At 34.8% G+C, this 17,975-nt stretch overlaps 1 protein-coding gene across 1 annotated transcript; it reads left to right on the top strand.

Annotated features, from left to right (window-relative positions):
• Positions 1-1,565: 1,565 nt before the first annotated feature.
• On the top strand, positions 1,566-12,365 carry LOC143616388 (auxin response factor 19-like). Its single transcript, XM_077089229.1, has 13 exons — positions 1,566-1,689; positions 3,793-3,891; positions 3,979-4,035; positions 4,133-4,288; positions 5,718-5,802; positions 6,516-6,606; positions 6,711-6,875; positions 7,512-7,634; positions 7,715-7,790; positions 8,588-8,729; positions 8,837-10,161; positions 11,058-11,248; positions 11,980-12,365. Exons 3-13 carry the CDS (start codon positions 4,012-4,014, stop codon positions 12,107-12,109), a joined length of 2,508 nt encoding a protein of 835 aa, XP_076945344.1. The 5' UTR covers positions 1,566-1,689; positions 3,793-3,891; positions 3,979-4,011; the 3' UTR covers positions 12,110-12,365.
• The last annotated feature ends 5,610 nt before the right edge of the window (positions 12,366-17,975 follow it).

Raw genomic sequence — 17,975 nt, 5'->3', positions numbered from 1 at the left:
CATGTGTACTACATGTGTTTTTGTTTTGTTTTTTTTAATTATATATTTTTTACAAACCCGTGTATTACACGGGTTCTAACCTAGTTAATAAAATATATTTAAAGTTGCATCCTGTTTTTGAACACCATGTGACTAGCTAAACCAGTCTAACCAAAGAAACAATAAGACGTCTGGTTCGGTATCCGTTTCAGTTATAACCAAGAGGCTCACACTATCAAGAAACGTTAGTTTTTAACTTTTTATTCAATTTATCATTTTCAAATACCAATAAGTTTTATATATTTATTATAACAAAGTATATCATAAAATAAACATCTTTCTCTTTCTCTTGAGTATAGTATTGTTATAATTTTAAAACCCATATTGATATAAAAAAAAAATGAAACATAGTACATAGTATATGCAACTATAAGTGTAAACACATCTAATGTCAAGCGGCGTTGTTATTTTTTCTTTTTCTGTTTTTCTATAGTGAGTTTTGATTATAATTGTTTTTTTATTACACGGGTGCATTGTTAAAGTCTATAAAACGTGATGACTTATCATACTTTTCAAAGAACAATTTAACATAAAAGACTTAATTAATTATTTTTAAATTAATTATGGTGTCATTTGGTTATTGAACCTGATTTACCCAGTTGAGTCATTTCGACCTATATACAGATAAGACACCTAGCTCGCTGTCTAGTCTGGTTATAATTTATATGTACAAAATGGTAATAGACGTCAACTTTTTTACTTTTTATTTAATTCCACCATTTTAAAGACTATACATGTAAACGCATAGATTATCATACGTTTTTATTCACTTTTTCTAACAAATTTTAATTAAAATGTATCTTATTACAACAATTCATCAAAAAAGCCCATAAAAAGTGACATTTTATTACACTTTTGAAACAAAAAAAAAAGTTAATGTAAAAGCCTTGATTAACCAACTATCTTTTTATTTATTGAACCAATTACTTATGTCTTAAGCACCAAATATAAATAGTAAAATACCACAATAAGCTTATCTAGTTAACCTTAAGAATGCCCACTTTCTTGTTTGTTTAGTCAGCCCTTCGTCCCCACAAACACATAGAAAGATGATACACGGAGTATAATTATTAACAATATTATTATTATAGAGAGAGAGAAAGTGGGGGCAAAAGTGCAGTGTTGGTCTCTACAATACTCAACAAAGTCTCCTTTTTTAAAGTAACTCTGGTCTTGTTCTTGTCTCCACTTTTCCGGCGCCACAATTGGGTTTTGATGTTTTCGAATTCAATGTATTCACAATTGGGCTTGAAAATTTTGATCCAATAGAAAAATAAGTTGATCAAAATTAATAAATATAGCAACAAAATATTTGTTCCAAAAATAAGTGGTTTTTACAAAGCCATGGATTTTTGTTTCCGTTTCGTAAAACTAAAACCAAATCAAAAGACAAAAACATAAAACCAAATCATCGATTTCGATTTTCGTTTACATTCTCTCTGTCTTTTTGTTTCTGTGCACGCACACCGATTATTTAATTGTTTTATTATTATTGCTTTGATCTTCAACTTGATCATGCGTATATTAATAGCTGGAGAGAAGAAGAGTGTGATTATTCCGGAGCTATGGCAGACGTGTGCCGGACCTCTGGTGAACTTACCGGTGGCCGGAACTCACGTCATTTATTTTCCTCAGGGGCACAGCGAACAGGTTATTATTATTATTATTATTATTATTAATATTGGTTCATGGTTTTCTGTGCATGAATAATTTCTATTTACGAACCCTGGTTGTACCGTACAAGTGGATCGTGAAGTATGCCACCGAATTTGATTTGTGTTCTGGCGGTAGATAGGATATGGCTTAATATGGCTGTACGGTACAACTTTTTAATGCACAGATGGGTCCGGAAGAATTTGAACAATTATTGCAACTGTTAGTTATATATTTTATGAAATAGAAATTGCGGGTTTCGTTCTCTTGGTTTATTAAAAGTTGTTATTTTCGTTATGTAGTTTAAAATTTGTGATTTCAAACCTAGATCTTTTATTTTTGTTGCAATTAACTACACTGCATTAAGAAAGGGCATTTTAGTTTTTTTGTACTTGATACTAGGGATGGGCAAATTCAGGACTGATACCGGTTGGTACCGGTACCGTACTGGTACCGGTACCGAAATCGGTACCGATTTGGTACCGTCGGTACCTAATCGGTACCAACGTTGGTACCGGTACGGGACCGGTATTTCCCGAAATTTTACCTTAAATACCGGTACCAGTATCAAGAATCCGCGATTTTCAGGACCGGGATTTTCGGGACCGGTCGGTACCGGTACGGTCCCGATCTCATCCCTATTTGATACAAGATGTCAAGGTAGCATGTACAATCTACTTTATCATCTAATAAGGTGGAGTTAATTGCAATGAAAATGGACTATCAAGGGCCGGAATCGGACTATTGAACTGAAATAGTAGTTTATAACAAATTATAGAGATACAAACCGCAATTTACTTTTCACGCTACGTGAGTATGTTATTTATATTAATATTTAAAATCTGATATGATTTTTTTTTTTTTTAAACCATGTCATTACATTTATTAGAATCAAATGATGGTGATGGTTGGTGGGAGAGAATCTCTCTATGCAAATTCCATTTAGTGCACATAGGCTAGGTTGTCAGTGATGATAAGGGCAATTAGGTCACTTTGCTCTAAGGTTTTTCAACTTAAGAACAGTTATATAGTGTATACAGCTCATAATGCATGAGATACAAGTCAGTATCTACGTTAAAGTTGATACTTATGGTGGTAGATTATGGGTTAGCATATTCATCCATATCATAATGTAACTCTCATTTATTTTTGTTTATAAAAGTGAGATTTTCTTTATGTGATATTGCTGTCAAATGTCAATGTCATACTATAGTTATGCTTGGATTTATAATCATTTTATGATTGCTGTTTTTGTGGTAAAACTAGAATAGTTGTTAGTACCTATCAAAAAGTTGTTGGCTTATATTAATCCAATTAGTAAATATAATAAATAGAGCTGCCCCATTGGCTTTAGTCAGGAGGAAACTTATTACATATCCACATTTGCCATGACATATCTTATTATTACAGTTTCAATAGTAGAAGCACATCAAAACACTATCTTAAATAACCGTATCATTACAACTACGTATATGACTATCGAGTATGCCTGTAAACGAGCCTAGCTGAGCTGAGTCAGATTGGGCTTGCGCTCTTGCTTGAACTATACAACTACGTATATGACTATCGAGTATGCCTGTAAACGAGCCTAGCTGAGCTGAGTCAGATTGGGCTTGCGCTCTTGCTTGAACTTAAACAAGTTGACTCGGTTTGGCTTGTAAAAAGCTCGTGACAGCTCGTGACTTGTCGAGCTGGATCACTAATTTTAATTTTTTTTTCTTACACATTGATTTATTAAAGATAAAAAAATATTCTTTTAGCATACACATAATACAAAATTTTTAAACATGAGAATCTATAACATTATACGTATTACTTTTTTCTTCTTTTTAGTTATTTTTTTAAATCAAGCAGAATAAAATATTATTGTTTTTATTTTTTGACAATAAATTTATGTGTTGTTATTATTATTATTATTATTTTAGAACTTAAGGTTTAATTTAAACGAGCCAATCGAGGGTGCCAGAGGAGTCAGTTTAGAAACAAGTTTTTCAAGTGCTACGAGCTTTTTAAACAGCCCTATTTCTGAGTACTGAAAACATGTACTTTATGTTTGAATAAGCGGTTTTAGCATCGTTGTAATATTATGTACTTTTACAGGTTGCAACATCTATGAAAAAGGATGCTGATGCTCAAATTCCAAACTATCCAAATCTCCCACCAAAGCTGTTATGAATCCTTCATAGCGTCACGTTGCACGTATGCACATTATTATTCATACAAGCTACAACCGACATTTTTATTAAATAAAATCTTCGTTTTCATTATTTCTGTTATTATTTTTAGGCTGACCCCGAAACAGATGAAGTGTATGCTAAGATGACACTAAAACCTGTTCCTTCGGTACGGACACGAATCATTAGTTGATTGCAACTTGTTTAGCTAAACGCATTTTTTATTGATTACTGATTAATGATATCACATTGTTGATTTATAACAGTTTGACAAGGAGGCATTACTGAGGTCAGATCTTTCAATGAAAATAAATAAACCGCAAACACAGTTTTTTTGCAAAACGTTGACCGCGAGTGATACGAGCACTCATGGAGGATTCTCGGTTCCTAGTCGAGCAGCGGAAAAAATATTCCCCGCACTTGTGAGCCAATTTTGTTATCCTGTATTTGTCAATTCTAGAGATGGCAAAATGGGCATATTGGGTCAAAATGGGTGCGGTTTAAGTTGACCGGGCTGTTGAGTTGACCCGTAACACTTTTTAACAAAATAATTGTATTTTTTAATAAATAGCTGTTTCATATAATTGTAGACCACGTGTGTGCATGAAACCGAAAAAACTTATCCGTAACCGAAATAACCGAACCCAAATAAGAACTGATGGTTTCGTTTTATGTTTTTGTACCAACTGAATCTTTGGTTCGGTTTCGGTTTTGTGTTTCGTTAAAACCGAACCAAATTTTGAATGTTAAGTAACTTATAAGAATTTAACAAACAGTATAACCGAAATTAGAGGTGCACAAAAAACCCGAACCCGGAACCGGACCCGAAATAAATACCCGGAACCGGTTTTTCTAATACCCGGGTTTTTTATAACCGAACCCGTACCCGACCCTACCCGTAGGGTACGGATAGGGTATGCATTTTGGCACTAAAACCCGAACCCAAACCGAACCCGATTTGTACCCTGTAATACCCGAAAACCCGATTTGTACCCGGTAATACCCGAACCTGAAACCGGGGTTTTCCAATACCCGAAACCGGGTATTTCAAATACCCGATATATACCCGAAAAATACCTTAAAAATACCCGAATAATACCCTTAAAAAGTGTAAACTTTTAAAAAATCCAATCTATACCAAAAAATACCGGAAAAAAACCCGTAAATAGGGTTTTTTCAATACCCGATAATAGGGTATTCAAATACCCAGTTTTAGAATACCCGGTGGTATACCCAACCCGAACCCGATGCATAGGGTATGGTTTTTAGAGACAATACCCTACCCGAACCCGACCCGATTACTACCAATACCCGATCATACCCGTACCCGGTCATACCCGAACCCGGTTCTATACCCGAACCCGGGTATTTAAAAAACCCGATTTGTGCACCTCTAACCGAAATATTTTAGGCCCAAATGCATAACAAACAATTAATCATTAATTAACAAGAAGAATGGGTCTGAAATTATTATTATGGGCGAGTTTTTACTTCGCCCAAAATTTCAAGCTCAAATGGCAAGACCGAAAAAAGTGAAACCAAACCGAAAACAAAAAACCAAGGTTTTTAAAAACTCAAAAAACGAGCTTTCGGTTTTTGGTTTGGTTTGAGCCAAAAACGACCCATACACACCGCTATAATATTGGCACTATATTATTAAAAAATAATCTTATTTTTTGAATAAACTATTTGATATCATTTAAACATTGAGAAACACGACCTGCTTGACCTATTATATTTTTGGCCAAGTTTTTTATATTTGCCCAGATCCTCCTAATGATAAGTAAATGGGTCAAAATTGCTAGCATTAGTTAATTTTTTGAAATCTTTATCTTAGCTAATTTTGTGTAGGACTTTTCGATGCAACCACCAGCACAAGAACTTGAAGCATGGGACTTACATGATACCAAATGGTCATTTCCTCATATTTACCGAGGTAAGTTTATCATTATCATAAAGTTAATAATCCTTACCTTTCCTTCGAGTTTCGACCCAAACTCATTTTGCTCAAAAACCTGTTTGAACTGTCACCGACCCAACCCGCCTGTTTTACCAGGTTTAGTAGCTTTGTAAATAAGTCGAACGAACACGAGCAGGGCATGTCCATATTCGTTCATTTAACTTTGATAGAACAAATGATTGAACAGGAACAATTAAACAAATGAGGATTTCTTGATCATGAACTTTCGTTAAGAAAATGAATGTGTTAATGTTCATTTGTTTAAAGTAAGAATGAACGGTTCACAAACATATACGAATAAATGTAACTGTACATAAATCAACGAACATAATCAGCCCGAAATCAATAAAAAGTAAACATGAACATCGAGATCTGTTGTATTGCATTATATTTTAACTAAATAAAACTGGATTAGGTTTTAATGAACATGAAAACTTTAGAAAAATGTATAAACATACATAAACGAACGAACATAAAGAACGTAAACCAAACGAACATTAATGAATTTAAAAACATAAATGAACGAACGAGACAAGTGTTAATGTTCGCTTGTTTAACTAAATGAACCAAAATTGTTGCTCATGTTCGTTCATTAGCTCATTTATTTAATAAACTAACTTCTTACCGAACAGTTCATGAATAGTTCACTGAACATCGGTTCGTTTAGAGGCCTAAGGCGTATAATTTAGGGCAACCGAAGCGCCATTTGCTCACAACTGGTTGGAGTCTCTTTGTAAGTGGAAAAAAGCTTTTTGCGGGAGACGCGGTCTTGTTTATCAGGTAATGCTACTAAATACTTAGTACTTGTTATATAATAATAAAAATGGATGTAAACAAGATTAAAGTTATCAACTTTTTTTAGTATTTTCTTTGGCATATATCAGGGATGAAAATCAGAAGCTGTTAGTGGGTGTAAGACGAGCTAACCAACAACCAGCAAATTTATCTTCATCGGTTATATCGAGTGATAGTATGCATATTGGAATATTGGCTGCTGCTGCTCATGCAGCTACAAATAACAGCCCTTTCACCGTGTTTTGTAATCCGAGGTAGTTAAATATCTAACCAGAATTAATAAAAGAGAAAATTGCACAAATGGTCGCTGCGGTTTGACTATATTGCAAGTTCGGTCCCAAGATTTTAAAATTTTCAAACTTAGCTCCTGTTAATTTTTAACATTTGTGAGGGGGTTGCAGTTGCACGTTTAGCCCCACCGTTAGTTCTAGGTAGTTTTTAACATAAAAGTTATGTGTTTTTCATTCATGTGAGGGCAGTTGTGTCTTTTCAAATTTGGAACCCTGGTAAGTACTCTTTAAAACTCTAAAACTCTTAATGTCAAATTCATCACCTTCGATCAATGCAAAATTGAAGGTTTGGTGCATAATCGAAGTTGACGAAGCCGACATTAGTAGTATATGGAGTTTGAATATTTCTTAGGGTGGTTCCAAATTTGAAAAGTCACGGTTACTCTCACATGAATGGCACATGACATCACTTTTCCACTAAAAACTATCTGGCACTAAACGCGCAACCCTCTCACAAATGTTTGGACTAAGTTTGCAAGTTTTAGGATCTGGAGGCCAAACTTTCAGTATGGTCAAACCACCGGGACAATTTGTGTGATTTTCTTTAAATAAAATGAACTAAAGTTTATCTCAAAGTTTAATTCATTTCTTGAAAAACAGGGCTAGTCCTTCAGAATTTGTTATTCCATTAGCCAAGTACTATAAAGCTGCGTGCAGTAACCAAATATCACTCGGTATGCGGTTCAGGATGATATTTGAAACCGAAGAATCAGGGACAAGAAGGTGAAGGTTTACCTTAGTTATTACAAAATGTTGTTCTAAATAACTAGAAGTTTAAACCTTATAGTTTTTGTAAACTGGAGGTATATGGGTACAATTACAGGTACTAGTGATGTTGATCCAGTTAGATGGAAGAACTCACAATGGCGAAACTTGCAGGTATTTTCCATACATGTTGGGTTGAACCGAAATACTCCTGTTTAAGTTTTTTTAAAAAATATTATGGAGTATTGCGGTGCCTTCTTTCAAACTATTTTTATTTTTATGTTACTTATGTTTGACTCATTGAGATAAAACACGATCTGAATTAAGGCTGCAAACCATCTGATCCGGCTCGTTTATCTTAACGAGCTGAAACGTTGGGCTTGGGTTCGGCTCGAAAAAAGCTCAGGCCAGCTCGTGGTTCATTGAGCCGGTTTGAATATGTAGAAAATAATTCAATTTTGTATTTTGTTTACATATATTGATATATATTTTCAAAAGGCATATGTTGATATGTATATATATATATATATATATATATATATATATATATTAGAAATAACATTTGTAAAATACAAATAATGCAGAACTTATAAACTATAGAATTCAAAATTTATATAGATGTACCAAAGTTTTGGTTATACTTTATATATATTAAAATATTTTAAAAATATTTAGTATTTTATATTTTTTTTACTAAAAACTCCACACGGCTTTAACTTACTCTCTCTCTCTCTCTCTCTCTCACACACACACACACACACATATATAGACACTCACATTTGAGCTTTAGTTTAAAGTTTGAACGAGCCAACAGGCTAGCCATGCGCCGAGCGGACCTAGGCTCGGGTTCAGCTTGTTTATATATGAGCTGACTTTGAGCGAGTTGTGAGCTTTTTAAACAGATCTTATCTGAATTAACATGTTCAAAAATAAGTCTGCTTATTGCTAAATGATTGTATAATTGCAAGTAGGTCGGGTGGGATGAGTCGACTGGCGGGGATAGGCAGACCCGTGTTTCTGTTTGGGAGATCGAACCCGTTACCGCACCCTTTTTCATCTGTCCAACACCTACGTTTTACAGAACAAAGCGTCCAAGACAACCGGGAATGCTAGGTATGTTGACCAAAAACATTTTATACAAACTTTTAGACATCAACATACACACAAAGTGTAAATAGTGAAAACCCATAATTATTTTTGAAGAATCTTTGACTTTTCAGATGATGAATCGGTTGAGCTTGAAAACTTGTTTAAACGAACCGTGCCTTGGTTGGGTGAAGATATGTCAACAAAAGATCCCGGTTTAAGCTTGGTCCAGTGGATGAACATGCAGCAAAGCTCTTCAGTTGCTAACTCGGGCCAGCCCAATTGCTTGAATCCGTTATCTGGGCCCGTTTTGCAAAACTATGGACCACCACAAATGCTTACTCAAAACAACTTGCATTTCAGTAGTCAGAGTCAAAGGTCAACAATGCCGCTTGACCAGTTACATAAACTGCCACAAGCCACCACCGTGAGCTCGTTAGCCTCATTTATTCAGCCTCATCAACAGTTGCCCGATCCAAGTCAGCAACTGAATAGACAGAGTCAAATTCAAAGTCAACAGCCTTCGTTTCGTCCTCAAAATTTACTTCCGCAGCAGTCATCAATGCAGAACCAGAACCATATTCCCTACAGAAGCCTGAGTCAAACTCAAAGTCAAAGTCAACAATTACAAATGCCGAATAATCAAATTCCTTATGAACTTCTACAAAAACTTCATCAGCAGCAACAGTCACTTTTAAGTCAACAATCTGCACCACAACCGCAAGATCATGACAAGCCACTGGTCGATGTTGGTCAAAGTCAAAGCTTCTCGAGGTCAATCTCAACAAGTCAAACAATTGACATGCCGCCTGAAACTCACATAATGCCAAGAAGCAATAGCCAAACAAATCTTCGGCTTTCCCATCTTTCTCAACAACCAAAGATTCATCCAACCAATCAGTTTTTGACACACGGCAACAGTTTGCTGACCTGGACCGCAGGTCAATCCATGATCACAGATGATGTCCCTTCACGTTCCACCTCACCTTCAACAAATAACTTCCCAACATTGGTTTCATCGATGATTAATACTGGTTTAGAAATTCAAAATGTAGCAGAAAACGTCAACTTTGTCCAAGATTCTCCATCGGTCAACACCTCAAAAAGTCAAAGTCAAGGATTCTTGGCTCCACTTACATACATGAACAGCAATATTATTAATGGGACCCAGATGGATTTCTTGGAAAGTTCATCTTCAGCCACATCGGGTAGCACTCCTCGATCCGATCATCATTTGCAATCAGATCCAAACATTGATAATAATTTTGGAATGCCAACAATGATTGTTGACCCGTTGACCATAAAAGGGTCAACTAGAGGCATGTTTTCTCAGTCATTTGGATTTCCAGATATGATTTTTAATCCCATTGAATCCACTTTGAATGATAACGGTTTGTTGAACACTGACATGTGGGCCCCACCGCCACAACAGTTTCAACGGACGCGGACATATACCAAGGTCAGTTGTATTACAACTTATAAAGGGGATGTAAATGAGCCAAACCGCTCATGGGCTACTCGAGATTGGCTCGCTTAAGTTTTAATCGAGCCACGCTTATAGGAGCCAAAGCTCGAGCCTAAAATAAGTTTGTTTAATGAACAAGCCCTACACTAAGCTTCACTTATCGAGCTCGAGCTGGCTAGTGAGTCTAAACCATCCAATTATTTGTATAATCTTCATTTAGTATATTAAATCCATACTTATATATTAATTATTATTATGTATAAATATAAGCGAATAATATATATCAAGTTGTAATTAAAATATATAAAAAAAATAATTGTAGATGTATATGAATTATTTAATAAAAAATAAATGAGCATAGCTGAGCACGAGCTTGAAAAACCACTCACGAGGCGAGCTTCGGTTATGTATAATTTTCATATAATAGATTAAATCTATATTTATATAATATTAATTTGTATTATGTATAAATATAAGTAAGTAATATATATTAAACTTGTTAATTAAAAATAATGCTAAGTGCATATAAATTAATTAATAAAATAACAAATGAGCCGCTCAAGACGAGCATTAGCTAAAGCTTGAAACAGTATATGTAAGCCGAGCTCGGGCTTTAGAAGTAGAGCTGGAGACAAACTGAGCTTGAGCTGAGTCAAGTTTCTACATGGTTTGGCTCGGCTTGTTTACACTCACGCAATTTATTTTCAAAATGGTTTTCGTTGAAACGAAATGATGACAGGTGGTTTTTGGTTTAACTTTAAACCTGGGTCAGTCGTTATCTAACACGGCTACTTCAGTTCTGTGAAAAAAGTCAAACCAAATTCACAGAACTGAAGTCGATATCTCGTCTACGAATAATGGGTGTAGGCTTTTCAACATTGTATGTGTAGGTCCACAAGCGCGGAGCAGTGGGAAGATCAATTGATGTATCCGCTTATTCGGGCTATGAGGAGCTTAAACAAGACCTGGCCCGCCGGTTCGGGATCGAGGGTCAACTGGAGGATAGACAACTGGTTGGCTGGAAACTTGTCTATGTGGATCATGAAAGTGATGTTCTCCTAGTTGGAGACGACCCATGGGAGTATGTCCATATTCTTCTCTTATACATATACACATGCACCTCGGCTAACGGGTTAAAACGGGTTCTCGTCAAAATGGGTTCGGGTCAAAATGCGATATTTTTAATTAATATTCATTACTAAAAAACTTAAATGCTAATTACAGCCATGGTTTTCAGAAGCCTACTGAACCGGTCAGACCTGTTAACCAGTTGACCGGACCGGGTGGTTAGACCAGATATATATGTTTATTTATATGTTTTCTTTTAAACACTCATTTTATTATTCATTTATTATTTGAGACTCAATGTTTAAATTATTTTAGTCTTACTATTGTATTAAAATTACAAATTTCCATCAAATCTCCTAGCGGCGCAGCTTGTTGCCCGTCTATCTGCCGTTAGTCTGTAATTGTCCTGGTGTAAAAGTTTATGATTTATGAAAAAAAAGATAAAGCATTTTCATATTTGTTTTGTATTAGACATATAAATACAGTTTCAATATTATATTATTTATGACGTAATCCGGTTCTTAAGTCTAATCCAACCAGTCCAACTGCTCGACCAGTGAACCGGTAAGGTGGCCGATTCGCAGTGCATCCGGTTCTACAAACATTCCTTACAACCTCTTATTATTCCAAAGCATAGATTTTTATCCTTTTGTACTTTTGTATAATGCAAAAAAGCTAAAAAAAATGTTACTATTTATATCTTTTATGTCGTCGTGATGTATGTATATTTTATGATTGATACAGGGAGTTCGTGAGCTGCGTGAAGTGCATTAAAATCTTGTCACCTCAAGAAGTACAACAGATGAGTTTGGACAGAGATTTTGGCGGGAACAATGTTGCTCAAAATCAAACTTGCAGTAGTTCATATGTTTAGAAAAAACAAAAGTTTAAGCGTTCTTTGTTGGTAGGAAGTTTGTTATGTTCTTAATTTATTACATACATAGTCATAGAGAACTAATGGCTAAATTTGATAAATCTTTTTGAGATTTTATAGGAGATGGTTGGCAGTTAATTTCTTGGTGATTTCAGAATTTTAAATGTTACTTTTGTGTCAACCTTGGTTAAATTGGTGTTTTGGGTTCAAAATTTTGTTATACCAAACTGTAACAGCACATTGTAGGTCTAGTTTTAAAATTAAAACAATAAGTAATTATTATACACAACAAAATTGATTATATAGGTGGATACATAAATTTTTTGTGCAAGGGCACAATGCGGCAACAGGCGGGCGGGGGCAGACAGGTGGTGGCTGCAGTGGGTTAACGTGACGCGATGGGAGGCAGATTGCAGAACATGAGGAGTCGAGCGGTCAGCGGTGTTTGGGAGGATGAAGTTGATTCTTGAAATTTTGGTGGGTGAATATTTAAACAGACACAAGAACATTGGGTTACTAAGATTGGATGTGGCCCACCCTTCAAACAGTATGCATCTGCCTCTAGTTGATTGTAACAAATTTACCATTATAAAACACAAATGGAAGAGGGTAAATTTGTTATAATAATATTTTACGTTATTAAATTTGACATGAATGGATATAGTTGATGTTAAAATTCACAAATCATTAAGTATATATATATATATATATATATATATATATATATATATATATATAAAATGGTTAAAATAAAAAGACATAGTTTTGTAGAAAGAGTAGGAATGACATAAATTTTAGAGTTAGGAAACTATGTATCATAAATCCTAGATCTTAGGAAACTATTTGAAAGTTTAAAAACTACCAATCTCAACCACTAAATCATAGATTCAATGACTTATATTTATTCTTACTATTTCTAGGAAACACTTTCTTTTTATTATAACTCACCCCTATATATATATATATATATATATATATATATATATATGGTAAGGATCCTAAGAGAACCCTTTGCACATTGAGAACTTTGAGAACCATTTTGGACCACTAAAAAACATCTTTAAAAAAATCATAAAACAAAAAATAACAAAAATTTTTAAAAAGTAAAAAAACCAAACTTCTTATATTTCTGTCCGATTTCATTAAAAAAAAATAAAAAAATGAATAAAAAAAACAAAAAAAACGTTGTATTATACATATATGTACAGTATCATTTATCTTAAATTATACATATGTATATAAAAAAATCATGTAAATGTACATATATGTATATATTATACATATGTGTACATAATTTGCTAAACCGAGTTTATTTTAATGAAACCGTGATGTTAAAATAAGAATTATGGTTTTTTTTTTTTATACTTTTTTCATTTTTGTGTTTTTTTTTTATTTTTGGATTTTTTGTAGTCCAAAATGGTTCTCAAAGTTCTCAATTTCAAAAAAGTTCTCTCATGATCCTGATTCTATATATATATATATATATATATATAGGATTACGATCATGTGAGAACTATTTTGAAATTGAGAACTTTAAAAACCATTTTAGACCATAAAAACTTCCCTTCTTAACAAAAAATTATAAAACTAAAAAAACTCGAAAATAAAAAAAGTAAAAAAACTAAAAAAAATTATCTTTCATTCCGGTTATATAAAAAATATAAACAAAATGAAAAAATATCGGTTTAACAAAATTATACACATATGTGTAATTCAATGTAAATGATAATGTACATATGTGTACATTACGTAATTTGAGATTAAATGAAATTATACACATGTGTATAATACGAAGTTTTTTTGTTTGTTTTTATATGAAACCGGAATGTAATATAAGAATTTTGTTTTTTCTTAATTTCTTAAAATTTTTGTTTATATTCGTTTTATGATTATTTTAAATATTTTTTGTAAAGGTTTTTTTGGTGGCTCAAAATAGTTCTCAAAGTTCTCAATTTTCAAATGGTTATCTTAGGATCCTTACCACACACACACACACACACACACACACATATATATATATATATATATATATATATGAGAGAGATAATTTGAGAACCTCTTGAGTTGTTAGAGCTTTAAGAATCAATATAGACCACACATTTAATTAAATGAGTATGGAATATGTGGCTGAGAATAAATCTGATTGAAAAATTATTCATGAGAGAGAATAAGTATTTTTAATGATTTCACAAGTTTAAATGTTAGTTACACATGTGTAATAAGTCGATTCGATATGTAAAAAGATACTGTAATTTTTTATACATTACTTACACTTACGTATTACACATATGTAAAAAAAATCAAATAAAAAAATTGCTAAGTTGAGTTGTTTCGAGCTCTCAAAAATCAAAGCGGTTCTCAAAAGAAATCAATCATATATATATATATATATATATATATATATATATATATATATATATATATATATATATAGGGGTGGGATCTAGAGAGAACTCCTTTTAAAGAGAAAACTAGAGAACTAGTAAAAAAATATTTTTAACTATTTTAAAAAAAATTATTTTGTGATTTTTTTCCTTTCCTCATTCTAATAAGATGATATTGACCATAAAAAAAATAAAAAACTTGTCGGTGTAGTACTGTAGTGCATATGTGCACTAATGCCTATTGCATATATACAATAGTGTTTTATTCCATATAATACAACACAATTGCATTATCTAATACATACTATTGAATATATGTAAATACAACACTAATAATCGTATGCAAAACACATTATCGCATATATGTAATACAACACTAATGCACATACACTATATCGATTTTTTTTAATTTTTGTATATAATATAACACTATTGGAAATAAACAATACAAACAACTATATATATGTTATTCAACACTATTTCAAATATCAAAATGTACACTATTGCACATATGCATTATAAAAAAAGTTGGTGTATTGCATATATGCATTACTCGTTATTTTTTTAATTTTTTTATTTTTTTCAGTTTTATTTTTTTTTGTGGTGAAGAATAACAACATATAAGAAAGATGAAAGAAAAAAAATTTAAAATTTTTTTTTAATTAAATTAAAAATACTTCATTATTAGTTCTCTAGTTCTCTAAATTAAATTGAGTTCTCTCATGATCCTCTCCATTTATATATATATATATATATATAGGGCACGTTTCATACGAGAAGTGAACTTATGGAGAGAAGTGCGAGAAGTGAATCTCAATCGTTAGTTATAAAAGTCAATGGTTGTTTGTACACGATGACAGTTTTGTAAATATTATGATCTTTTAAAACAAAGTTTCTGGAGGAAAAGGGCATGAATGACATTTGTGTGTAGGTTAAAATATGTTATGTGTTAAAGGCTCCTAGTTTCACTCCAAAATGTATCCCGGATCCTCGTCCCGCGAAATCCCACTAGAATAGGAGATGTGATACACATAATCGCGAAGGTTTAAGGCGTTCGATTGAGTTCGTGTTACTATAAAAAGCAGTCGTACATCTCTCAGTTCCACAAATTGGGTTTTTAGGGCTAATTGGGGGTTTTCTATGGTGCGACAGTTAGTGGAACTAAGAAGAAAAAATTGAAGTTATGTTGTCTAAATTGTGTTGTGTGTTGTGATTGAAAGGTACCAGTAAGGTGAGTAGTGAATGGTAGTATAAGTAATTGATGTTTTACATACAGATAAGACGGCGATGAGTTAGGTTGTGTCGGTTATTGAAACAGTTAATTTTCCCAAAATTGTGGTGAAAAACACTGATGAAATGTGGTGTCGGTATTGTTTTACATGATTGAAAATAGTTTTTTGTGTTGGGTTGTAACTGGAATATGTAGTGGTTTCTGTTGATAAGGTGTAGCGTTTATTATTTTTCCTTGTAATGTATGTACAACATGTTAGATGGTGTAATGTATTTTTCCTTGATTGTGAAGTTGTTAAGAACTCAGTGTAATTAATTGGTGTGGTTGTAGATATATTTTTATAGAAATGTATGTGATGTGTATGAATTTTATATGAGTAGTATATTGTTGTGTTCCTTTGGCACCGACGGCCGGACCATCAGGTACGCGCCGGGCTTCCCGCCGATCTATGCCACCTTCCCGTCTGCCTGACCTGTTGGATGGATTTCCTTTAGGCTCAGGTGATGGGTTTGGCGGCTATCGGCCTGTTATTGACCCTACAGGTACGTAGGGTTCTTTTTCCTTTGTATATTTTTGTCATCTTTTCCTAACTGCCTTTGTTTCTTTTGCAGTGTCGGATTCCAATGAAGTGTATGTTCCAAGATGGAACATACGCCGAGGAACAACCCTTCGCACCCCTGTGGAGTGCGTGGATTGGGCTCGCCACGCTGCTCCTCATGGTGCGTTGGGGGAAGCCATGGCTAGCTACCAGGAGGGTAGGCTAACCAATGAGCTTCGGGTTCTCCAGGCCCGGACGCAGCCCCGCGTCGAGCTGCTTTGTCGTGAAAACGACAAGTTAAAAGCAGCTCGCGCCAAAGATGTATCTGAAGCGCGGGCTCTTCGGGAGGAGAACCGGCAGTTGGCCGCTGCCGCAGCCGAGAAGGAGAAGGCATTCAAGGCCCTCGAGGTTGAAGTCCAGGCGCGACTCGAGGCCCGCTCCAAGGCTGCCCAAGCTGTGAATGAACAGCTTCGGCTGGCCAAGGAGACTGCGCGAAACTCAACTGAGAGGGCTGCCAAGGCTGAAGCTGTTGCTGAGCCGCTTCGCGAAGAGAATGAGCAGCTTAAATGCAAATTAAAGGCTCTTCAGCATGCTCATGACGCCTTGGCAATGGAAGATGCCAAGAAGCTGCAGGAGATCCTTGACCAGAGGGGGGTGCTTGACCGCACTGAAAGGAAACTCAAAAGCGTCGAAGAGGCTGCCGCCAAGGAAGTTCAACTTGCCAACCTTGATAAGAGCGGAGCCGAACGTGTTTACAAAGAAAGTCAAGCTACCCTCCAATGGCTGCTTCGAGAAGCGTTGCCTCAGGTATCTTTAACTTTTTCTTTACGCTTTCTGCTCGTAATTAGAAAATGTTCTAACTTGTATTCTCTTGTAGGTTGTGCGTCGGGTCCTTTCGGAGACCTCTTATGACGATGCGATGAGCACAGCCCTCAACGCTTCTCATGAGGATGGGGAGAAGACTGGCTTCCTGCTTGGTCTAGGGTTTGCTGAGAGAGGCTTTCCGCCCTCCAACTTCCCTTTATTCAATGTTAATACTGAAGCTGCTTATGACCAAGCTGTGAACCAGTACGCTGCCTTCCCGCATCCAGTGGTGGAGAAGGTGAACGAAGCTGCTGCTGCTGATGATGGGCTAAACATCCTTAAGGCTTTCCTTGGGCAGCCGCGCTCTGACGGTGCTGGTCCAAGCGGAGGCGGCCCTGAAGCCTGATCCTGAAGATCCCTTCCCACTGCTAGGATAGACTTAGCTTTGTATAGATTTCTTTTAGGCGGGTAGTTACCCGGCCACTGTTGTAATATATCATTGAAATATACGATTGTTATTCCTTTCATTGGATTCTTTGCTTTATAAACTTATGACTTGCATACTTAGTTTAAAATAGCAATTTTCCAAGTGTTTAGAATAAGAACCTTCGAACGTGGTTGATAGTGGGTTAAAGTTTCGCTTCCTCCTTCGTGATTGTGCGGGTAGAACCGTCACTTGCACTTGGTAGGATGGCTAAACTTTAACTTTTATCTAACCTGCGTGTAGGTTTTTCTTACCTTTTGAGGATAAGTTAACCTTTGAACGTGGTTGATAATAGGTGTGAAGTTTTGCTTCCTCTTTCGTGATAGCGCGGGTAGAACCGTCACTTGCACTTGGTAGGATGGCAAAACTTTTACCCATACCTGACCTGCGTGTAGGTTTTCCTGTTGAGGATAAGTTAACCTTTG

The sequence above is a fragment of the Bidens hawaiensis genome, unplaced genomic scaffold (genome assembly GCF_021521415.1).
Source record: "Bidens hawaiensis isolate Kalapana, Puna unplaced genomic scaffold, B.hawaiensis_p1.1 tig00046923_1, whole genome shotgun sequence".
Classification (NCBI taxonomy): domain Eukaryota; kingdom Viridiplantae; phylum Streptophyta; class Magnoliopsida; order Asterales; family Asteraceae; genus Bidens; species Bidens hawaiensis.
Note: the sequence above shows the minus strand (reverse complement) of the source record. Positions and strands in the feature narration are given on the sequence as shown.